The following is a 24,966-nucleotide window of genomic DNA, read 5'->3' as shown; positions in this document are numbered from 1 at the left end:
TGTCTGGGGTCCTTGGCCCCTGCTGAGACCTTGGGTGTCCAGTCACCTGGCTGGACCTCTGATACCTGTGTCCTTTGCTATGCAAAGGGTCAGCACCAGTTCACAGCCCTTTGCCTTGGGTCCCACCAGCCAGAGCTCAATCTCAAGCTGGCACTGCAGATTGCAAACCAAAGTACCCATGGCAAATGCATTCCTCAACAATCAGGCTGGAATAGTAAAGAAAAATCTGCTTCCTTGCGTCTGTGTTCACTGAGAAGAAAATGGACTTTCTGTGCTGGAAAGTTTCTTTGTGAGGGTATCTTTGAAGAGTCTATTTCAAGCTGAAATATCAAGAAAATAGATTATGGAGGAAATTGATGGCATGAAGTCAGGACTAAGCATGGCTGCAGAAGTATTCAGGAACTGTTAAGGCTACATGAAATAACCCTTCTCTTTAATGTGTAAAGAGAAATTTAGCTTTAGCTTTCCTGCTAAAGCTGCCTTGACGTCTAAACTTTGCTAGAAGACAAATTTGGAGCCAACATTTAAAATGGTTACAGAGAGATATGGGGAAATACAGATGAATAAGTCATTAGTAAATTAGACTGGATCTGAAATGAAGAACAAACAGTGGGAAAGATACATAAAATCACTTCTGGAAAGGGACGTCATGCTCATAGATCTCTCAGAGCTCCACACAGTATGTGAAAGCATATGAATGAGGGAAATCTAGTTAGTGTGGTCTATCTCAATTACCAAAAGTCTTTCAGCTAATCTAATGTAACACAGAAAAGCTCTTAGATGAATAAAAATATTGATAAAAAGGCACTGACTGGAAGGTGAATTTTTTTAATGAGGGCTATTTTTTAACTAGGGAAGTGTGTTCACCAACAGAACCCCATAATGACCTGTGCCAAAGCCCATGCTGTTCAATATATTTGCAGACCATATGGAAAATGTGCAATAGTGAAGTGACAAGATTTGCTGATGAGAGTAAATTATTTCTGATAGCAAAGGTGTGCCTGTGAGGAAACTCAGGATGGTATCAGAAGAGTAGGTGACTGAGCATGATCAGTAAAACAGTAGGTGAATTTGATGCAGGCAAAGGATGCTCTTAGGAACAAACACAAGTATTAAATTGCCATAAAATGATGGATCTATAGCTGAATTTCATTTCAGCTCATGGCACCATGGTAAACAGGTCCATTAAGTCATCAGGGCTGTGCTCAACAGAAATTAAAAAACAAACAAACAAAAATCCCTAAATAAAATGTTAAAAATAGGAAATTAAGAAAAAACACCAATATGCCATTGAATAAGCCCATTTTGTGCATTTGACTGCATCTTGTGTGATGTAGGCAGCTCTGTCTCCCTTTGAGAGAACAATCTAAAATTACAGCAAACATCATGGGACAAGTTTCGCCCTGAAGCTGCCTAGGTTTGCATCCCTGCCCTCTGTATGCACCAGTGGGGCTTCTGCCATCTATGTGAAAACCACTCATGACCAAGGTAATGTTATCTCATGTAAAACAGGCTTAACATAAAGAGAAATGAGATTCTCACTTGAAAACACAAGATTTCACTGTAAAAACTCTCACTCTACTTTCTACCCAAAGAATTAATTATGCAGGATATTCAAAATGCAAAGAAAAAAAGAAATGTGGAATTGTGTATTGATCATGACCTCCTCAAACAGAAAATGCTTCTCTGCCTGTATGAAAACCACCTAAAACCTAAAATACAAGTTTTCTTTTCAAATGTTATTGCATGGCAAAAAGTGAATGGTTGCTGCTGAAAGATTTTGACAGAATTAAATAATTCACCCTTTAGAAAATATCCAGCTTTTTTTTTTTTTTTGGTGGTCTTTTTTCTTCCCCTAAAGGAAATAATCCAGGATGTGTAGCCATGAAAACAGGGACTGCAGCTGGATTATGGGATGTTCTTGACTGTGAGACAAAGCAAAAATATATTTGCAAACAATGGGCAAAGGGTGCAACAGTTCCACCTGTCCCAACTACTGCTCTGGTCCCCACATGCCCTGAAGGCTGGGTATCAAACAACTATAGAAGTTCCTGTTTTAAAGTAAGTGCCTGGATAGTTAAAGAATCAGCTTGGGTGGGGAAAAAATAAACAAGGAAAAAAAAGGAACTGACATCTTAATTTTGCAATATCTGAGATTGGAATAGAGCAAAAAACAAAACCCCCAAAATTCTTCTAAGTAAAATATCCATGAGAGGGGAGAAACTAAGGAAGAAAGATAAGTTTGAAGGGAGGGAACAGAAGGGAAGGGAGGGGAGGAGGGCACAGGAAAGAAAATGAGGAAGTTTGTACTTCAGAGGTTGAAGGAACTGGAGCAGGAAATGGAAGAAGAGGAACATAAATATCAAGGCCCCAGAAAGACAAAAAGAAAAGAAAAAGAAAAAGAAAAAGAAAAAGAGAAAAAGAAAAAGAAAATGAAAAAGAAAAAGAAAAAGAAAAAGAAAAAGAAAAAGAAAAAAGAAAAAGCAAAAAAGAAAAAGAAAAGAAAAAGAAAAAGAAAAAGAAAAAGAAAAAGAAAAAGAAAAAGAAAAAGAAAAGAAAAAGAAAAAGAAGAAAAAGAAAAAGAGAAAAAGAAAAAGAAAAAGAAAAAGAAAAAGAAAAAGAAAAAGAAAAGAAAAAGAAAAAGAAGAAAAAGAAAAAGAGAAGAAAAAGAAAAAGAAAAAGAAAAAGAAAAAGAAAAAGAAAAAGAAAAAGAAAAAGAAAAAAATAGGAAACAACTCTGTATTAAAATTATTAAAAGGAAAATGTCAAAATTCCATATTAAACAGCAGAGGTGGCAAAGCTGGTTTGTCAGGGCTGCTCTTTATGTCTGTTGTGCAAAGATGTGTTTGCCTGAGACGTGGGGCAGTTCAGGGAACAAACAGAGAAACAGTGAAGTGTAGCATCCAGCAGCACAATGCCTAAGGCTGGAGCTTGCTAAAATCAGCACATTACCCCACCAGAAAAGGATAAAAAGTCACATGAAAAGTTAATTAAACCAGTGTTTATGAAGGACATTTACTGGAGAGTTTCTCATGCAAAGCTACCGAAAACTTGTGAAATACAGTCAGCTGTATCTGAGCAGGTATAAAAAAGGAGTTTGAACAAGAAATGAGTGTAATGTGCAAACAGTGATTTGGGATCATGCAAAGCTGAAATGTGCTAAGTACAAGGTGTTAATATTTTTATTGCTTTATTGAATTAATGAGTCCTTCTCCTTTTTTTTTTTTTTTTTATTTCTTTCAAATTCATCTGGAATGCTATTTTTTTGAGCTCCTTTATCCCCAAATCATAATTTTAACTTTGGTCAAAATCTGTGCTTATTGTCTCTTAAATAAATTAGACATCATTCTGCAAATGTAAAATGAGAATTGTAAATTACCATGAGGTCATTATTTTGCTTGAATCTTCAGACTCCTCCCAGACCATTTTGCCTCTCAAACACAGCTACCCTTCTTTCCCTTCATATGGAAGCTGGCTTGGGCTCTTCTTCAGTTAAAACAAATTAAAGGGAGTTGGGGAGCAGTATTGCCTTTTCTCCTCTAGCAATTCCTTTTTTTTTTACCACTATGCTGAGTAGGTAGGCAGCTGTAGTGTAAAAATTCTAGGAACCAGTGGGAAATGTTATTTCTCTTATGGACTTTTACTCGACTCATATGAAATCTCATTTATGTTTAAACAAGACTATAATTATTTTATTATTGTAACATGTATATAATATGTTTTAAATTAATTTCTCCATAGTGTTTTTGCCGATCACATACTAGAAAGAAATCATGGTTTGAAGCCCGAGACTTTTGCAGACAAATAGGAGGAGATCTAGTCACCATTAACACTAAGGAGGAGATGCCATTCCTAATCCAAGCAATGAGGTTGGTATTTGATGTGTGTTTGTCTTACCAGATTCAAAGACTTTTCATATGAACTATTATGAATGATCCTAGATGACTTCTAAAATGTATGGATTCCTCAAAAGCCAAAAGACCTGTGATATTTTGAAATATATCTATTCAGTACTATTTTAACCTTTTTGTGGAAAAAAGAGAGTGATTTGTATCCAGAAAAATGTTTAAAAATCTCCACCAGTATCAAGATTACTAGATTTCATTTAGAAACATGAAATTAGCAGTATTTCCACAAGGATAGAAAATATGATCAATGTATCTACTTGAAGTAGGTATTTATCAACCTTTCAGTGCTCAGTACTGAAATGACTTTTTGAATCTGTGAAGGTTTTCCCTGAGCGAATAGTACATTGGGACAATACATGATCAATACTACTAATAAGTATGACAACTAAGCTATTGACACTGAACCAGAGAAATGTTACACATTTCTATGAAGAACATGTGTATGCACTTCACCGAAGGTAATAGGGAAATTTGCAACTTCACTGCTTTTACAATGTGCTCTAGGAATTTCAACTACGTATTTCTGGGGGTTTTTGTGCTGATGTTTACTCACTGCTCTGTTCTGTACTTTCTTTTAGGGCTGCTCACTGTCTGTTTGAAATAGTTTGGCTTGGTATATTTTCCTTGAATCCAGATGAAGGATTTGCTTGGAGTGATGGCTCTCCAGTGAGTATCTTAATTTTTCATCATATTTCTTTGCTTAAGATACTTTGGGATTTGTATATGTACTTTATGGCTTTTTGCTGTTATCCTCATTAAAGAAACCACCAATCTTAAAACATTCATGTGGCTGCTAATCTGTATTGTTATGACTAATATCACAGCTAAACATTTGAATATATGGAAATAATCTGCATCTCAGCAGATTCTGTAGGTTTTCTGTGCAACACTCCAATTTATTTTCTCTTCCAAGAAGATAATATTTACACCTAAGGTCAAAACATAAAAACATAAATATCTAAAAAGTTAATGAAACAGCGAGCATGTTGCCCAGTGTACTCCTGAATCCCCCAGTAAGTGATGGCACAAGGTCTTTTAGAACTGGAGCTCATGTCTGCAACTTTAATTTATGTGTTTCTGGGAATTTATCCAGTCATCTCTTGAGACTATGCAAATATCAACAACTGTGAAAAAATTCCTGCAGGATTCTACTGTATTACCCTCCATGTACTACTAGTCCCTATTCTTTGGTTTCCTCTAACACAAGCAAGGACCTTTTGTCATATCCTGTTTCTTTCCACAAAAGTTTAAGAAAGGGATGTTATCAAAAGTTCTTGGAATAATAGGTGGGTTGTATCACATATGTCTCCCTTACCACTTGGATGTCAGTTTCTTCAGAGGTATATCCCTGAGATTTGTAGGACATGACTTCCCTCCCTTAAGTCACAGTCCTGTCCTCATTAGCCGCAGGGAAGGGAAAAAGTAATGCTGAATTGATGCATGACATGGTCACTGCCACCAGAGAGATGCTGGACAATGTAATTTTGAACCAGGCCAGAAGTGGAGTGAAACACTCTCCCTGCATTTCCAGCTCTTTTTAGCTAAAACCAGGATCTTTGAGACAAAAGCAATTCATTTCCATTTTCCAGTTGAAAGTACAGCTACCAAAGGAGATGAAAAGAGTAACAAAGTTGATTTCTTCTATAGGTTAGGTACACAAACTGGGATGGTAGTCCAAGGAACCGAGGACGACTCCAGTTTTGTGGCTTATACAATGATGGGGGAAATTCTCTACCATGGTCTCTTTCGGTCTGTCAAGTACAGCATAACTGGGTTTGCCAAATAAAACAAGGTAGATTTCTTATTTTTTGGCAAGAAGATTAAAAAACTTCAATTATTAGTTGCTTTCTAAGTTAAGTTACTGGAGAAAGAGGCAAAATTTTGAAGAACTTCTTTTTCCAAACAGAGGTCAGGAGCATTAAGTAACATATTATGGGCTGAGATTTTTCAATTATGACTGATAAGAATGAATTGAATGTTTCTTTACATAAAATAGGGTGTGTAAATAATCCATATGTTTGCAAGATTACAGATTTTTTTGATATTAAGTATCTTTTGCTTTTATTTTTGTAATGTTGGCGTTAAGGAGTTGTAAGGGCTAGCATTGTATTCCTTACAATACTGGTTTTTATATTAACACAGGTGAAGCTTAAAATCAAGTATGATATCTTTGTCAGATTTCATGGTACTTCAGGTTCTCCTGTAGAATTATTCAGGATTCAACTGGTTTTGGAAAAGCAATGGTTCATAGCAGTGCTATTTCTTTTTCTATCCCAATCAGAAATAACAAACAGTTATTTTATATATCTATGCCTAGATATGTATATGCACGTTCATAAAATCATATCTCCTTTTGCTTGTGAATATTACTCAGAGAGTTTTCTTGATATAGCTAAAATAAATCTAGTGGAGATTTTCTCCCTCTTGATGAAAATACCCCCAGGTGAATTATAGAATATCTAGTTATGGATCAGTAAATGAGCTGTATGCCACAGTTTAAAGTGTTTCAGATAAGTCTGCTGTGACTTACAGGCTTGGAAGAACAATTTTCCCTTGCCTTGCTTTGTGCAGGAATGTGATTCAGCCAAAGCCATGACTTTGCTGAAGTGAAGCACTGCTTATGATGCAAAGTTAAAGTAGATGACCTTGCATTTTGAGCAATGTGAAGCTGAACTGTGTGGCTAAGCCTGCTTATTAGACAATGGCAATGGGGTGAAGAATTCTGCTTTGTTCCTCCCTCTTCTTGCAGTCAGCCACAAGGTACATCATAACACACTCTAAAGAGATGTATCATGCCTTCTATTTCTTCTTTTGCAGGAGTGTTATTAAAACCTGAACCAATTGACACATATGGTAGGTATTTGTATCTATTTTTTTTATTATAAATATTTTTTTCCTAAAATTGTTATTCTAGAAAAACCTTTTGCATTCAACACATATAAAATTTAAGGGTACCTTATTTATCTTCCAGAATATAAAACCACTGCGGATGGATGGGTCATATATGAAGATAAGCTCTACTATATCAGCAAAGAACAGGTCTCCATGGAAAGAGCCCAAGAGTTTTGCAGGAAGAATTCTGCAGACCTAGCTGTTGTTAATAGTAATAGTGAGAGAAGGTTCCTGAAGAGAGCACTAAAAGAAAATGTAAGAATCATTATAAACAGACTGCCTAAAGTAAAAACACTTTTGACAAACTGCTTGTAAAACTATCTCAGAAGCAGAGGCATCAGCAGTTTTGTTAATGAAATATTCCCAAAAACACCCTTTGATCCCATGGGATTTGGCCTCCCCAGCTCCACCCCAGCTGTGCTGATGCAGTTGACAGGAAGAGTGATGTGGGAAGGTACCAACTGTCTTGAAAAGCAGCTGGCCTTCGAGGGAGAATAAAAAAGGAGCACCAGTTTCTGACTCAAAATCTGCTGCTTTTCTACTCCATCCTAAGGGTCTTCAGAGCTGCAGGTCTTGGCTCTGATGTCCCAGATGAAAACCTGACTTCTGTGCCTGAGCATGTGGACACGTTGCAGCGGTTAACTGCAAGCAGGTTCTTTACTGCTGTGGACTTCAGCGGCTGCCCTGTGGACCTAATCAATGCTGTATCAATTTCTGCTTGTTTTGCTTCAAAGATTTTTTTAAAATTAAAGTAGTGTCTTTCTGATTTAGGAGAGCTATGGGGGAGAGCGAATAGGATACTTCATTGGTCTGAGAGTGAGCCTTGATAAAAAGTTCAGGTAAGTTAAGATCATTGGTGCAGCTTCTAACATGTAGAATATGAAGCTGGAGGGACTCAATATGTTCTCTTGAAAGTCTGAAGGCTGCTGCAGATACCATGTACAAAGCAAAATGGAATAGTCCTAGAATATTCTAAAGTGCAATAGTTTCCCCAAAAAGAAGTAGTAAAAGAACATTTTTTTCCTTGAGTTAGCACTTAGCCAAAGAAAATCTTGGCGGCTCTACTCTCCATACACACTTTCTCAAGTTTCTTCCAGAGATTTGTCCCATAAATTGGAGTGATATTTTGCTATACTGAATTTTATACCTATGAACATGCACACATATACTTAAAACATGCCCTATATCGTAGGGTTTGGCTTTCTTGTGCTTTTTATCTATATATCAGAGGGGTTCTCCAGAGTTAGGAAGACACAGGCCATGACTACAAAAGGCAATCTCTGCAAACTCCTATTCCAGGAGAAAAGCCAGCAGAAATTTACAGTACAGAAACAGTAACAACTATTCTGAAAATACCAATGCACAAATCAACTCAAAACTAAGCTAAGAGATAGCAAAGAGCATGATACACTGCTTACCTTCCAACCTGCTAGTTAGGATGTACCTGGGAGGTGAAAAAAAGTCCTTCTGAGGTTGATCTGGAAAAGGTTAGAGGAGATTTGACTTTAACCTTTCTATTTTAATGCCACTGTTGAATGTATGTAGGTCACTTACCTTGAGAAAGGCAGAAGAGGAGTGGGGAGAGAAGTTGATAGTGACTGAGTTGGTAAATGGCTTTAACCTCCTGATTTAGGAGTCAAATTAGGGACATAGAGAATTCCATGGATCCAGTGATAATCTCCTTTATTTAGAACAATTGTATCATCAGCAGCAAGACATAGATGATGCAGCTGAAATTTTTCCCACTTCAGGCTTATTGATCTAAATTCTGAAATAATGATTAAAATGTGGTGAAAAACTCCTCTTCCTCCAACAGAAATATATTAAAGTAAAAAGCAGGTAAACATTGAGGAAAAAGTTGCAACTTTGGTACTTTAGAAAGGATGGTTTTAAAGCTGACAGAATGTCCTTTAGTTTACAGAAAAATAGACCACTCCCCCCTACTCCCCCATAGAGCAGAGTGAATCCAGAGAAAAGTACTTTCATTCTTGTTTTCACCTATAAAAACACCACAAATGCTCAGATTGAAAAGCATAGTGTTACCTAGGAATAAAATAGTTATTGTAATAGCTATTAAGATGAAATTTTAATATCCTTCTCTTTAATATGTATTATGAATAACTGATTTTGATTACTCTTATTAAATGTTGTCAAAACAGTCGTGGCCTTTAACATAAAATATGCTTGGTGTATTATTTTTCTAATTTGCAACCAGAAATCTTTTACAGAAATGTCTTCAAATTAGAATAATCAAGTAAAGAAAGGGCAATCTCTAATAGCCCCTCCCATTGTAGTCAGTTTCCATAAATCCTCATAGACATTCTTACTCATGAGGTGTTCATTAAGACCACTATATCACAAATGGATATATTAATTAATAAATACTTGTCTATCTTTTCTTTAAGCTGGGTGGATGGAACTCCAGTAACCTATGTGGCCTGGGCCCCTAATGAACCCAACTTTGCAAATAATGAGGAAAATTGTGTGGTTATGCTGTCAGAGCATGGTAAGTGACAATACACAACTATTAGATTTTATTTGTCTCTGCTGGGATTACAACTAGTGCTGTCAAACATCTGCTGTCAACTGTGGCCAGCCTTTGGTAGCTGTTTTCTGCAATTTCTTTCCGGTGATAAACCAGCACAATGCAGTGGCTCTTCCCAGTCATGAGACCACCAGCCACAGAAGAGTCTATGCCCCTAGAATGGGGAGATTTCAGTACCACAAGTCATTTAAAGCAGAGTTTTCCTTCTAGGTTTTTTCCTTTTTACAGGGCTTTTCACTACTTCTTTCAGTAAAAATTTGAATAGTCTATCTTCTCTACTATGAACTTAAGAAAACATTTACAGCAGCTACAGGAAATTGGAGTTGAATGTACAAGTCAATGAGGAAAGAAATACATCTAATGTCCTAAGATATGTTTACAAATACACCAGAATGGAAATTTCTTGCAAATCCTAGAGCTCCACTTCCTCTTGGGTCTATTTCTGTAACTTTAATGAGGCTAGTGGGAATTTAGTACATATGTATTGATCTCTAAACTTATGTTTTACAAATAATCAATGCAGCATGTTTGAACATCTATTGTGCCATTAGATTGATCTGGTATTTCTTCTCTCATCAATTTCTGAACCTTTTTTTTTTAAATTTGCTTACTGGTGTATTTCCCCCATTGCCTGCAATGTGATGATGCCAGAGCTCACAAAAACCCCCATGAACAGGTATAGACACTGTGGAGAGGGCCCTGAGCAAGGAGCAGATGGGTCAAGGCGCTCAAATTAACTACAAGGGGCTACAGTACTGTTACTATTAGAGCTTACTTGAAGGTGCCAGGTTGCTTTGCCTTCAGATCAAGCTGCAGCCTGAACAACAAAATAGAGAAAATTGTGTTCATTTTTTAAAAAGTGTTAAATTATTATTACCAAATATTAAATACTATAACATCTTGAATTTTTTCTTTTTTTTTTTTTTTCAGGCTTGTGGAATGACATTAACTGTGGTTCTGTCAATAAATTTGTATGTGAAAAACATAACAGTTCTATTAATTCAACATTTCCTTCTCCATTGGCTCGAGGAGGATGTCCAGAAAGTTGGATATTTTTTAACAACAAGGTATGTCAACAAACTTCTTCAGTAAATTGCAGTAAAGCAGTAGAACTGAAGAGAAAATACCGAAAACCTCACATTTTTTTAATGAATATAAAGTAAATCTGGAGAGTAATTGCTTAGTCAAAATGTGCAGACTGGATGGATGGGCTTTTTTTGAGGTGATTTAGACATCTAACTTTGCAGAGAAATGCAAAGTAAAAGTAGGTGTATGCTGAGTACATTTCAGAGAGCATAGTTTGTGCAGGCTTAAAATACACTCTTACTGTGTATTACTGTTAAGAAAACCTCTCCTCCTCTGTTCATGTACATTACTTTGTTTAGAAATGCAAGTTTGTAATGGTCAATCTTGTAAAAAAAGGTGGAAAGGTTTAGAAAGAATATATTTGAGCAATCCCTTCTGCCTGTAGGGGTTCACAAAGCTTTGAATTCAGAAAGATGATGCCTCCTACAATTGTTTTGAGGACAGTTTTGCATTCAGTCACAGTCTGGAAGTACTCATCGCTGTAAGACAAGAGTTAGTACCAATCTGAGTTGAAGCTCCATCTACCAAAGGCTATTTTGTCTACTTTATGTACACTGTGCTGTTATTGCATCCTCAGAATTCCAGGTCAATGTGCCAAAGGGTATTTCACAGCCTCTGGCAGGATGAACAGTTGTAACCACAGTCATCAGAAGGGAGACAAAGCCCAGCAGAGATAATTCCCTGCAGCTGTGTCACCCAAAGCCACATTTTCTTGGTTTCAAATGATGGCTCTATTACTGCAGAAGAAGGCAGATGAAAATGTGAAAAGTGATTATGTGCTTGACCTCGTTACAATCAGTTCATTTGATACCAGGCTCCCAGATTACATCTTGTACAATGAGGAGGGATAAGAGTATGCCTGGATCTGCCTATCCAGACTTTCTACCTTTGAGCTCTGTCACTCATTCTAGCCCTGATTTCTTTTTCTGCAGAAAAGTACATCTCAGAGCTAATTGATAACATTCACATATAATAGTTCCAGTCTTTGCTAGTTTGAGAAAAGTGCTTGATTTTTTTCCAGTGTTTCAAAGTATTTGCTTCCAACATAACAAGAAATCTCACATGGCATGCTGCACAAGGTGTTTGCTTCAATTTGGGAGGAAACCTGGCTACTATACCAAATGAACAAGTGCAAGGTATGTATTGGGCTCTATTGAAAGAAAAAATCTCTATCTCTCACTAAAGAAACTGCTGCACTCTCCAATATAAAATACGGGATTACCTGATGAAAATTGCTTATTAGCCAGGTCACTCCATGGTTTATTTTAACTTCAAACTCCAAGGCAATAGCTAAAATTTTTACATATAAGAAATAAAGTTTGTTTCTAGGTCTTTCAGCTGCTTTGTTTTCATGAAACTTCCAGTGTGTTCTGAGGGTGGTTCCACAGATCTCTCATACTGACAGAAATCTGTATTTCCTGTTTCTCTCACTGGCAACAGGACTTTCGGAAACCCTATGTGTGCATACACAGTGGGGAAGGGATGCTTATCTAAACATTTAATTAATGGCAGATGGGCTGTGTAGGGGAAAATGTTATCCTTTTATTACATCCCCCCCTTTGGGCTTTTGCACATTTCCCCTCTTTTAGGCAAGTCATGATGAGCTTTCCTTAATGAGAAATCTTTGCTTCTCTCCAGCTTTCATTTTCTATCATTTGAAGCATGCCACAACTAATGTTTGGATTGGAATGAATGATATCAACAGAGAGTCCACATTTCTTTGGGCAGATGGAAGCACTGTTTCCTACACCAACTGGGTTAATGGTGCACCAGAAAAGCAGCAAAGCTACTTTGACTATTATGAGTTTGAAAGAGTGACAGATGATGCTCTGGAGGTACAGGAAATTTAAGTAACTTCTATACCTTGGGCAGGTAGTTGATTTTCCTAAAAGAAAATTTACAGCAGTAATAATAGGATGCTGAAACAAGTCCTTTTTAAGCACAATGGGGTTTAGTAAATCATCTAAAAATGATTCCAAATACACTCAAATGTTTGGAAAAGATTCTGTAGAAGAGGATTTTTTAGCCTTCCATTTGAACTATTGCCAAAAAAACAGCTCTGTAAAAGAAGCTTGGAGAAACTTATATCAGTTCCTCCCCAAACTGCATTAATGCAAACACTAAAGCTGCAACACCAAACAAAGAAAAGGTATGATAAACCAAAATCAAGATTTTTGATGCTACAATAATTTGGCTGTGTGTATGTCCAACTTCTGGCTAATGTTCTCCCACACTGCTTTACTCATTTCTGATGGTACAAATTGAAATCTTCAGTGAAATTACTCTTTCACTGCAGAAACTCAGGCTCTTTTCCAAAGGTGGTAATTTGTGAGGAAATGATTGGCAGTTATTCACCCAAGATTTTTAACATCTGCCATCAGTCAACTTTAGCTGATGACTAAAACTTATTTAAATCAGCATAAGGGAGAAACTTGGATGACATGCCAAAAGACTGCCATGGCCAATCTTGAAATCAGAGGAGTCATGAAGGAAATACTGGAGCAAGTAAACATAAGAAAGCAAAGAGAAAATATTTTGTTGCATCAGATAATGGTGACTTGATAATGACTATAAAAAGCCAGCAAAGAGCATCTGCTTTCTGCAAGAGAGTCTGCTTCAATTAGTCTAGTGTAGACTAGAGCTTTTAACAGTAATTCTTAGATTGTTTTTCTCATTGATAAAAATATTTTGAAACAGATCTCCATAACTGTAAATCAGAAGATAGAAGATTTATTATAGGTACCTTAGTCTCTTATGCAATCATTATGGGGTTCCTAATAAAACTGGTACAATGAGTTTTAATTGACTTCTTTCAGACCTTAACTGGCATCAGAGGAAGCCTGGTTCAAATTTAAGGGGTCACTACTAAATACCAGGTCAAGCTGCTTGGCAGAAACCTAGGAAATTTGAACTAATTTATGCAGGTGTTCAGTGAGCTCCGCTCCTCCCCTCTGCCATCAGGGCTGCACCAGCAGCACAGGAGCTTCAGCTCACCCCCTCCCCACTGCCTCTTGTAATGGCTGTGCCTCTTCCCCTCCCCTTCAGACAGACTGTGTCTTCATCATGAAGTCAGATGGGAGGTGGAGAGATGATAGCTGTGACAACGAAAGAGGCTACGTGTGCCAGATGAATTCACGTGAGTTCTGTTCCACCCAGTCTCATACAGAGGAAGAATACCTTGGTTAGATAAGATGAATATATAACCTGATGTGATTCCTTCCAGCTTTGAGCAGAAATTGCTGGAGAGGAACCACTATCTTAATCGGGAGTTTTGTGCCTAATCATGAGTAATTCTAGAGAATAATAAATGAAAATGGCTTTTTTTTTTTTTTTCTCAGTGAAGTGTAAGAGGTTTAGGCACCCTAAGAGCAGTATAAATCATATTCTTGCAGTAATCTTTCCATTCTCTTTGATGAATCTGAGCAGAGCATTTAATCCTCTCTCACAATTTCTACTGAATGCTATACAATGCCAATCAAAATGTACAGCTTCTTGAATGTGTCGTTATTGTAGAAGAGTATTGTTATGTTTTGAACACCAAAATGAGTAATGAATGTTGACTTTACTCCTGTAGAATTTTAATTATACAAATCACAGCTCTCCAAGCATATAACAAGAGTAGAGAAGGCAAAGCACTGATAACAAAAAAATTTTGCCTCAGCTTCAGTAAAGTAAAAATTATTCCCTGATCCATCATTTCAGCCTGTTCACTCTCAGCACAGCTTACATGCTTGTAAGAAGACCCTCTCCCCGCACAGCAAATATAGTTTTATGGAGGTATTTTTAATTTTCATGATCCCAGTTCCAGCTCTTCTGAATACATTTACAATCACAAGGGTGGAAATGTACACTGCCTGACTCAAACATGCAGGCAACATTCTGGCAACCCTTACAGATAGGCCAAGAAGTTGGAGTGAACAGCAAGTGGTGAGCAATTAAAAACAGGCCTCAAAGTCTTAGGCTAGGTCTAGAGATTACAACAGTTAATGCCTTAAATGCCTTGTCCTAAGTTCTATCCACCAGTGATGAGAAATAAATGTATACTCAGATATTCAGATTTAGTTAAATAACTTAAAGCACAAAATCTGAAATATGCAATCTAGGAGTCTTAGACTGGACCAGTCAAGTCTATAGAAAGTATATTCTACTTCAGGGCATCCAGGATTTCACTCATCTTATTACATTAACAAATTTGCTCCATGTCTTAAAAGTTATGCTTGGCATTTTTGGGGGGTTGGGGGGGGGGGGGTTTATTTGGTTTGTTTGTTTTTATTTTGGTTTTTGATGTTGTTTTGTTCATGAGCTTAAAAAAGATTTTGACTTATTGACTAGGACCTTTTGACCAATTTTTCATAGCTTGCATGCTGCTGAAGAGCAACATGTTGTAAATTCATTCATTCAGTTTTTCTTCCATAGTTCCCTCACAGCCTGAATTACCAACAACAAATCCAGCCTCTGGCTTTACTCGTTATGGTGACAGTAGCTATTCAATCATTTCATCTGAAATGCAATGGGAAGAGGCCAGAAGATATTGCCAAGACAAATCTGCGGATCTTGCCAGCATTTCAGATGCCTACATCCACTCATTCTTGTGGATCCAGATGCTGAAATATGGAAAACCTGTATGGATTGGTCTTAACAGCAATATGGTAAGCGCTAGCTACATGGGAGGCGCAGGTGCTCAGGGAATTTTCCTGCTCTAACAGTCCTCTGGATGACCAGTTTTGAACAGTGGATGGCTTCTGAATGGCTTCACTGTGTAAATGCACAGAAATATAGGGGTACTGTTAGAATAAGTCAAGGATTTTCATCACCAAACAGAGTGAAGAATCACAGAAAATGCTAGCAAGAAGCAAACGATGAAAGCAGAAAGTTCTAGAAACAGTAACAGAAGTCAAGCTGCAGACTGAGAGTTAGAAAGTGCAGCTGTCATGAAGTGACTGTCGGCCACCCTGAAAGTCAAACACCCTGCTATACAGGAGGATACTTAGAGCTATTAATATATTAATAGAAGTTACTGTGAGTATTAGGGAGATATTTAAGGATTTAAGCTGACTGTTTAGTGTTTAATGTCAAGTAATCTTTATGCACAAATAGCTCTGAATTTTAATTTAAATAAAGCAGAGCAGAGAGGACAAATTCTCTGTAATTGCTTCTCTTGATGTAGGATTTACTAAATGACCTAAGATGGCCTTATCTGACTTTCTTACCCTATTGTAGAAGTTTGTTACTCCAGAAAAACCCTCCCAAAAGCATTGCAGTGTTGCACACTTTTCATATGTAGTTCTTGTGTAACTCAAAGCCTGGGGACTTTGCTTAGAACAGTGAATGGGGTTTTAAAAAATGGCCCTTTTTTTCCAAAAAAAATCAAATAGACATATGATTATATTTACACTATATTTATGTGGCAGAACTTTTTATGTAAAAAAAAAAACCAACAACAACTATTACCAGAATTCCTTTGTTTTCAGACTGGTGGCTATTACAAATGGACCAATAACTGGAAAACCAGGTACACAAAATGGGCAGCTGGGGAACCAAAGGAAAACAATGCTTGTGTTTACCTTGATCTTGATGGTGCTTGGAAAACAGCATCTTGCAATGAAAGCTACTTTTCAGTTTGCATGATATCAGATGGTAAGCAAAGGCATGTAACAATTTCAAAGACACCTTCCTAATTCCATAAGACTTTGCTCTGGTTTGGGCTACCCCTGCAGAGGACTGTGCTTCAGGGTAGCACCCACCTACCATAAGAATGGGGATGTTTGCTATTGGATGATGACTGAATTTAGGCACAGGAAAGGTTCTTGTGCAAACCCATATGGCTGCACTGCTATAATGGTAAAGCTGTTTCCATAACATGAAGCTCTATCTTCAAGGTATATCTTGCTCTTTACAAGCCATGACCATAAATTACACGAGTCTGTGTAGTATGTGCTGGGTTTGTGCACTGACTGTATGAACTTCAGCTGGGGAAGGTCACACTCTAGTGTCCCAAGAGCTTCACTTCATTCACTATTGCTAGAGCTAAAACTGTAAGAGCCTTGGCAATGTGAATGCTACTTTAACTCTTTGCAGATATATGCAGAGGCATGTTTGCATCCAGATTTTGTATAATTGTGCTGTTTTCCCTCCTTTATGTTTTAAGGCTGCATACATTTGGTCTGCTTATGCAGTGCAATATCCAAAATGAATTGGAGTTGCACCCATGATCAGAAACAGAGTCTGATTTGGCAGAGGCATGCTCCACTGATGGCTTTTTTTAATCTATAAAGTGACAACATTAAGAGACCAAGCAGCCACACAACATGGGACTGTGGCATTAATGATTCATTAGCCTATAACAGCTTCTGTGTTGTGAAAATGCAAATTTGAGATGTGTATCATCCCCCAGGGTTTGCTTTCCTCACAGTACTGCCAAGGCAGTTAGTTAGATGTTGCAGGATGCAATTTGATTCCTTGTCCTGAGAAATGTGATTTGAGAAATAAGATGTTTAACACTTTTGACTGCTTGGCTCTCCCTGTTGTCTGGTTTGAGGGAATGTGGGAATAGTCATGAGCAGATGTCAAGACAAATAAATTGGGGTGAGAGAAATCCTACACTACTTACACCCATGTCATAGAATCAGAGATGACTCACAAGGCAATACCAATTTCATCCCATATGTCTTCTTTAGAGACAGCTCCTACTGACCCTGCTGAGCTGCCTGGGGACTGTCCTGAAGGAGATGAACTCCAAGCTTGGATCCCTTTCCATGATCACTGCTACTACCTTGAAGCATCAGATGGGAGAACTTGGGGGCTGGCCTCCCTTGAGTGTGCTCGCTTAGGTGAGAGCCTTCATTATCAACTAAAAAGATTTGTACCAGCGTTTATACAAAACTATCATAAAAATGTAAAGATATTGATTTAAAAAAACCCCAAGAATATAATTTTTTTATCTACTAAGCTATTCTGAGTCTGGCACAATGAAAATAAGCTGACGTGAGTCACTTTGTGCAGCCTTCTGTCCTCTCAGGTCTACAGCTTCCCTGTGTGTGAGCTCCCCATTATGTCCTGGCTTGTGGGATACCATCCTGGGGCAGCAGTGGGGGCCACAGCCTCTAACTACCTCCAGGTCATTGTCTTCTGCAAGAAGCACTGGAGACACCAACAGAGCAGCATTAGTGCAGGAGCTATTGTTTGTACAGACTAAAAAGAGGAGGTCACTACAGTGGTTACTCATGTAGGTTACGGTTATTTGCTTATTAATGTCTTTCAGGAGCTACCTTGGTTTCAGTAGAAAACACAGATGAATCTCACTTTCTGACTCATAAAATTCAACCACTTGGAAATAAAGTAGGAGGCTTTTGGATAGGACTTTACCAGAATGTTGAAGGTATGTCTAAATTTCAATTTTTAATAGAAAAGTTCATTGCTAATATAAGAAAATTGAGGATTTCAGTATTTTACAAAAAAACCCCAACAACATGGGTTTCTCCTGAGGAGTGGCTTTACTATAGTTATTAAAAGTAAATTGCAGAGCTAAGGAGGTAAGATATTAACGAAATAGATAAGTTTTAATTTTTTTTTACTCTGTGAGTTGCTCTGTAGGTCAGTGGTTGTGGCTAGATAATACTGTCCTGGACTTTGTTAACTGGGAGGAGAAAGAGTTGGATGTGGAGCATAAGTGTGTGGAAATAACTGCACCATCTGGCTACTGGGACAAAAGTGATTGCTCTGCTGAAAAAGGATTTATCTGCAAAAAACCCAAAGGTGAGTCCTCAGTGTGTCAACCCTTAGTGATAAAGCCAGTTTTAAGATTCTATTGTTCAGATGAAAAGTTGAAAAAAATTTATTTCAATGCTAAAGACATCTCAAGACATGGTAGGTGGTGAAAAAATAACTGAAAATTTAGGGTTAGCATTTACTCATTTTCCAAGTAGTCTTTAATTAGAAAAAGATGCAGAACTGTAACCAAGAAATAGTCGTCTCCTGTCATCTCCCATGCACTCTTAATTTCTGTGCTTAAATCAGCACATGCCCATGGCAGAAAGTCAATTTATCCTTATTAAAGACTTACTAAAAACATCCAAATTACATCTCATCCTACATAGTACTAAAATAATAAGGAATCTCTAAAGTTCATCCATTGAATCATACAGAGCTCCTATATGTACTATTTCCTGCTTTAGTAGGGATTACTATTCATTTTGCATTCTGCTTTGCTTTCACTTTACATTTTGCCTTTATAAATTCTCCTCTGGGTATCAAGGGTGTTTGCAAACTAATGTAGAAGATCCAAGAGGAGAAATATTTTCATGATAATTCAGAACTCCTTAAGTCTATGTGTATAATTCTTCATTTCTGAGTGCCAAACTGGGGTTTTTTGTAGTTCTTCAACAGAAACAAAACAATGTTATAAAGGTTTTTCATTTTTCTCTGTCTTACACAGAGCTGAATAGGAAGATTACTCATGTGATTCAGTAGGCATTTTCTTGGAAAGATGTTTAGAAATAAAAAATTTTGTAGCAGCTAGACATGCAGATCTTCCCAAAATATGCCATGTAAAACTAATCTCCAGAGTGATACATCACGTTCTTAGTGCATTAAAATTAATATTTTTGGGAAAATGTTAAAAGATGTTTTGAATTAACATTAAAAAATCAGTATTTTAAAGTTGGTAATATAAAAACAATACAGAGTTTCAAAAGTGGATAAAGTAATGTTAAGTAGGAAGGTGAAAGCTTAGCAATGTATTTTTGCCTCAATTTGTTGCCTTTTATAGCAGACATATATATTACTAACGCAATGGTAGTAATTCAGGGGGTTTGTTCCTGTACTATTTTTGCAAACAGTCAAACACACAGATTCTAATAAAGTGTCATGTGATTTCTCTCTGAAATTCATTGAAGTTGAGCCGAATGGGAGTCCTAGAAAGCAAAAAGGTAAGAGTTTTCATAAGAAAACTAAGAAAAATCTAAATAGAGGAAGAACTTAAAATGAGTTTTCTGAAACTAGTGTCTTTTAGAGAACAAGCTCTACTGAGGATTGTACAGTTATCAGTCACTCGGGGTGACCCCACGGTGCCTTTCAGATGCTCAGGAGCACTCACCTGCTCTTGGCCAGTGGGACTGCTCAGGGCTAACCCTGAGCTGGCAAGCTCAACAGTGACCATACTTGAGAAGAACTTTGAGGACAGCTACAGAGTGCTTTAATAGGCTGTTATAAACTATGTAGATGTATATGAAAGTTTCTTACAAAGATATTATCGTAAATCATGTAACAAAAATATTGTAAAATTTATTTCCAATAATTAGCATCCCCCATCCATCTAAGGCATACATTTTCATACATTCTTATGAGCATCTATTGGATGCATTGTACATCACTGTACCCCAGATGCACTAAAACCACATTAACTTTAGGAACAGAGACCTGGCTACTGATCAGCAGCAATTCAGGGCTCAGATTTACAGCCTTCAAGTTCAGGCTGGAGAGGGCATCTCCTTCATGCTTTTCATGCTGTATGTGGAAATAAAAACTTATGGTTTCTCACAGTTATGTGGATTCATTTCAGGCAAGGAAAAGAATGAAGAGACTCGCCCACCTGTTCATGTCTCTGTTTGGCCACTCATTTTCTTCGCTGTTTTAACTGTTTTTGGAGCTGGCATGGCAGCCTATTTCTACAAAAGAAAGAGACAAAACCAGCTCTCAACAGATTCTGGCAATGAAACATTATTAAGATGATGTCCTGGTGACAGAAGAATTGGTGAGAATGGGTACTGTGGCATGTTACTTGGAGCAGCAAGTTACTGCTGAAATTAAAGGATGTATCTGTTAAAAGTCTGTAGTGAGATCTAACGTGAGATCTAGTGTAACCTTACATTAAACATTACACAAATTAAATCACTTTCCTCTTTTAGCATTAGCTGGTTTTTTTTTATCATGCATATTTTACAAAATCAGAATTAGAGTTTGATGTTACAATTTTGTAATGGTCAAGATATTCTCAAGTGCCTTAGCAAGGATGGTTGTGCAAAAAAACTTGTCAAAAACAATTACATGTACTGAAAAAGGACTATGAAAGTCAACTGGTAAGAATGAATGCCCAATAAAGTGTGAATGCCATTTAGAACTGCCTTGCTGTTCTAAATGGCATTCTGAAAAATCTCAAAAATTAGAACCTAACTCTTTTGCAAACCTGAATGCATTTAACCCCACAAACTTCACTGTGTCAGACCAGTACTTTTACTGTTCTTTATGGGTAAATCCTATTACACTTATAAAATTGCTTCACATTCTTTTCTCAGAAAACTTTGGGATAGAAAACCTTGTCATGTTAATTTTCTGCTGTGAAAAACACAGTTAATGTCACCAAAGAATATTAGGACCAGGTATAAGTTGTAATCATTTTCAATTCAATGATGCGATTTTTAACTGTATTATGTTCCTTTACATGAATTAAAATATTCTTACCCTGACATTTTTGCTTCTTTTTTGTTAATGCTTTGAAATAAATAAATAAATAAATAAATAAATAAATCAACAAACAAATAAATAATTTTTCTATTAGTTTAATTTTCAGCTTCAGCATTCCCAAGTGAGGAGAAAGGGGAAGGGGGTTGCTCCTGTCAGCACAATAACTCTTGTGTCAATAACAAGAAGAGCTTGTCTCCTCACCACTTTGAATTCAGCTTGAATAAGCACCAACTTCCCATTTTTAAATGCAAGAAAAAGGAACTGAAAACTAAGGAATGCAGCAGATGGTTCTCTACTAGAAATCTGTAAGAGACTAAATTTTAGATGTCAGAAAAACAGTAGAAAGCACTACAAGATAGCTTTTAAGTGAGTTGTAAATGCAAAGTAAATGCTTTATGAGAAAGTGTGCTTAGCAGATATCCCCAGGAAACAACCAGGCTTCCCCAGGCTGCACAGAGTCTATTGAGCAGGCTGGAAAGCTGGGAAAAAGAAAAAAAAGAACCAGAAAGAAAACCCCGACCAACTAATGAAATTGCTTTCCTAAGCACTGAAATCCAGTTTTCTTGGTGTAAATATAAGCAAGAGTGTAGGACACTGCTGAGAACAGGTTATTGCACAATGTGTTATGCAGCACGCAAGACACTGGCCCCAAAAAGTTTGCAACTGGCATGGGGCTAGTTGGTCATGCCAAAAAAGGGAGCTCTGAAGTACTCAGTTCCTCTTTTAGCCTACCCCAGTGTCTGCATTAATCTTTCCCCACCTCTGTAACCCTGAAGGAATCCTCACAAACATCCATTTATACCAGAGGGAGAAGAAAGCCCAATTTGAACTAGAGTCAGGCTGGCACTTAGCAAAATGAGAGAACTGGGCAGGAATTATTTCCTCCAAGTATTTTCCCTTGGGATTTCCTTTGTCAGAGCAATTTAATTTTGTTATTTTAGATGTATCTGAAATATGGTTTTACTCAGGAAAGTCAGCTTTTGTTTGTACCTCACCACATTGGTGCCTGTGGCACCATTCAGCTCTATGACTTAGAGCTACTCTTGGAAGATTTGCTCATGCTAAACCCTCCCTTCATGTGACCTGCAAATAAAATAGTTATTATTAAACAATTCATTCAATTCCTAACTTTGCTGAAGTCCAGACACTTTTTTTCAGAAAATGTTTTTCTCTCTTACTACTTTCTACAGCCAAGTCAACAAGTTTGTCTGGTTCTTGCCATAATTTTCCCCAACACTCTTTTAAAAACAAAAGCAATGATAGTTGCTTCTCCTATGACATCTACTGTTCAGCTGCTATATATATATTTCACTGCTGGCTGTTTCACATCTTCATTTCTTCAATTTAGTTATCACAACTTTTAATTTTGCCCATGTAAATAAGCACAAGGAATAGCAGGACTTGTGAGCATTTGCAGCAGGGCTTTGCAGCATATTTGTACAAAAACTGCCATGCCAATACAAGTCTTTAGATGAGCACTTTGCTCACAGGTTAAAGGGATTTAGCTTGTATTTGGCTTTGTTTTGAAACAGCCTCATTAGGAATTTCTCAGATAGATAAACATATCCTTTTACTTGGTAAAGTTTTAAAGTATTCCAGCCAAAAATTTCCTTTCTGTTGCATGGAAGCTTACCACTAGACTACAGTGTTGAACATCACATTTTTCAGGTCTTTGATAAGCAATTATGAACAAACCAGTCCCAAACTGGGATCAAATAAACCAACATAATAATGCTAATTTTGCCTCAAAGTGAGCAAGAGCTCATAATGCACAAAACCTGCAGTTTCTGCAAAGTTTTTTCTCTTTCTTCTACATATACATAGTGCTGTGACATATTGCAATGTATTGAACCACTGGGATTTTGTCTGTTTGTTTCTGAGATGTAAGGGTTAAAAAAGAGGGCTTCAATCGATGCTATTTCACTGCTGGTTTCTTGTCCCCAGTTCTCAAGTTGCTTTTCCAGGTCTGTCCTGTGTAGCACTCCAAAAATTAACTTGAATTAATGTTAGCAATGTCACAGAAGATGACAGATGTCTCCACCTCTAGTTACAAGGATGGAGACTTCAGTTTTGGAAGGGACTTGCTCTCCAAAGAGAGCAGTGTTTACAGTGTGCAGTCCAGTTATTTCAAAATACCATGTGACAGGACATTTCCTTATTTAGAGTACAGAGCTTTATCCATCAACCCGTTGACACAGAGAAGGACCCACCACTATCTGCAGACAGAAGGATTTTTATATATTGCCAATCTTCCAATCCAACTTTTGGCAGAAGAATGGGAAGCAAATTACATTTACAATGAGTTTCTCCAGGTTTCTAGTTTTCCTTTCCTTCATGCAATGTTCCCTACAGTCATCAGGTAAGTTTCCTGTTAGTTTTGTATTGAACTAGATATGAAATGGTTTACCTTAGGCAGCTTTACAGTTTTAATGCATAGATTGATTATTTTGTATTTTTTATCAGATTGACACATGATCTAAAAAGTATGTTGGGTACTCTGGCAGTTCTTAATTCACAGAATAAAAGGGTGGGATGTGTAGGGATGATGGAAAAATTGAGGTAATAAGAGAAGGATCTTTAAACTGGAATTTCTTTCAGTGGAAATATTAAATCAGAAAGCATTGTGTGGGAGGGAAATGAAAGATGAGGAAGCATGGACCACTTTCCCTTTACCTTCCTCATCACACCCACGGTGCAGTGATCAGTTGAGGGATTTATACATTTACACGATAGCTGTGTGAGTTTCTGTTTCTGCCCCACAACATGAGGTATGAGAAGGAAGAACTGGCTCCTCCCCTCCAGCCTCACCAAATTAGAACAGCTCTACTCTCAAGATGTTTATCAGTCATTGGGTATAGTTATAGAGAGAGATGGTAAAGCAGTAATGTGGAGTGAGTGAAGGAACAAGTTTGCATGAATGTGAGACTGAGTGTCTATATCAGAAATGTCACCATAAGAGAACATTCCCATTATACTGTAATAGTTTAAAAATATGAAACACTGCTAACCTTAAAGCATCTGAGTTTAGGATGAATCTGAAAGACTTCTCCAAGTGGAGAAATGTGCAACTGAAACCTAAAATTTTCACTGTAAATATGCTCATGACAATCTGGTCTGTATTTTCTCTGGTCAGCCACCCTTTTTCTTTTAAAAGTGAAGGAATAGGTGGGGTGAAAGAGTGGTTATGGCTAGAGTAATATAGCAAATAAAGCAAACTTACTGAGTTGTGCAAAAAGCAAAAATGCAGTGAACTTATTGTTGTTTCTATTCTTGCAATTTTTCTCTCTTTAGGAACTACAAGTTATCACCAACTTTTCATCATAGAATTTGACTTGCTTACAGTGTATACATATCAAACTCTAACCACAGTATTTAAACTTCTCATTTTACTAAAACATTTTATTTAAAATCTGTAGCCACTCTAGGGAGGAAATTGTAATAAAAAGAAATTTTAAAAGATTGCATAACTTCTCAATTTAGATAGACAAATATATAATAGATAGATCCATTACTAGAAATTTACAGATATGATTTTATTATTATTTTCATGTGCTTTAACACTTTTGTTCCCTCCTAGTTACTTTTACATTGCGAGGAAATGCCAATGGACAGCCTTGTGTATTCCCTTTCAAATACAAAGACAAGCAGTACAATGAGTGCACAGATGCTGGCAGGTCAGATGGGCTGCTCTGGTGTGCAACAACTGCAGATTTTGATGCTGATAAACTCTATGGATTTTGCCCACTGCTAAGTAAGTCTTGCATTTTATTCATTAACTTGTCATGAAATAATGATGAGCAGACCATCTTTTGAGCTACCAGGCTTTTATGAGCCACCAGCTGCACACCTGCCTGTCTGACCTTGTTAGAGTAGCCCAAATGAAAATCCCCTGACAGGACACTAGTCCCAATGGCCAAGAGCTCTCTCTGAAGGGAATGGAGAGCAAGAGGTGCCATCGAAGAGTGGCTCAGCCCAGAAAGGCTCTGACTCAAATGTTGTAGTGACAGTTTCCCTCAGTGAACCAGAGGGGTGAAGAGGTTCTTTTGTGGAACTTAAGTGCATGGCATGAACAGC

At 37.3% G+C, this 24,966-nt stretch overlaps 1 protein-coding gene across 1 annotated transcript in view; it reads left to right on the top strand.

Annotated features, from left to right (window-relative positions):
* Positions 1–20,613, top strand: part of LOC128935213 (macrophage mannose receptor 1-like) — a 32,040-nt gene extending 11,427 nt beyond the window's left edge. The window contains exons 12-30 of the mRNA XM_054273360.1: positions 1,862–2,061; positions 3,742–3,869; positions 4,487–4,574; positions 5,556–5,700; positions 6,726–6,761; positions 6,880–7,055; positions 7,572–7,639; positions 9,206–9,306; positions 10,276–10,412; positions 11,453–11,567; positions 12,070–12,266; positions 13,477–13,567; positions 14,848–15,080; positions 15,903–16,068; positions 17,109–17,261; positions 17,693–17,809; positions 18,025–18,186; positions 19,326–19,358; positions 19,991–20,613. Coding sequence (XP_054129335.1) covers positions 1,862–2,061; positions 3,742–3,869; positions 4,487–4,574; positions 5,556–5,700; positions 6,726–6,761; positions 6,880–7,055; positions 7,572–7,639; positions 9,206–9,306; positions 10,276–10,412; positions 11,453–11,567; positions 12,070–12,266; positions 13,477–13,567; positions 14,848–15,080; positions 15,903–16,068; positions 17,109–17,261; positions 17,693–17,809; positions 18,025–18,186; positions 19,326–19,358; positions 19,991–20,160 — 2,516 coding nt within the window. The 3' untranslated portion in view covers positions 20,161–20,613. The remainder of the gene's footprint in view (positions 1–1,861; positions 2,062–3,741; positions 3,870–4,486; positions 4,575–5,555; positions 5,701–6,725; positions 6,762–6,879; positions 7,056–7,571; positions 7,640–9,205; positions 9,307–10,275; positions 10,413–11,452; positions 11,568–12,069; positions 12,267–13,476; positions 13,568–14,847; positions 15,081–15,902; positions 16,069–17,108; positions 17,262–17,692; positions 17,810–18,024; positions 18,187–19,325; positions 19,359–19,990) is intronic.
* Positions 20,614–24,966: the final 4,353 nt, after the last annotated feature.

This window comes from Melozone crissalis, unplaced genomic scaffold (assembly GCF_028551555.1).
Source record: "Melozone crissalis strain CALT ecotype California unplaced genomic scaffold, PUWL_Pcris_2 ptg000016l_1, whole genome shotgun sequence".
NCBI lineage: Eukaryota > Metazoa > Chordata > Aves > Passeriformes > Passerellidae > Melozone > Melozone crissalis.
The sequence above is the reverse complement of the archived record's forward strand: the minus strand, read 5'-3'. Positions and strand labels throughout refer to the sequence as shown.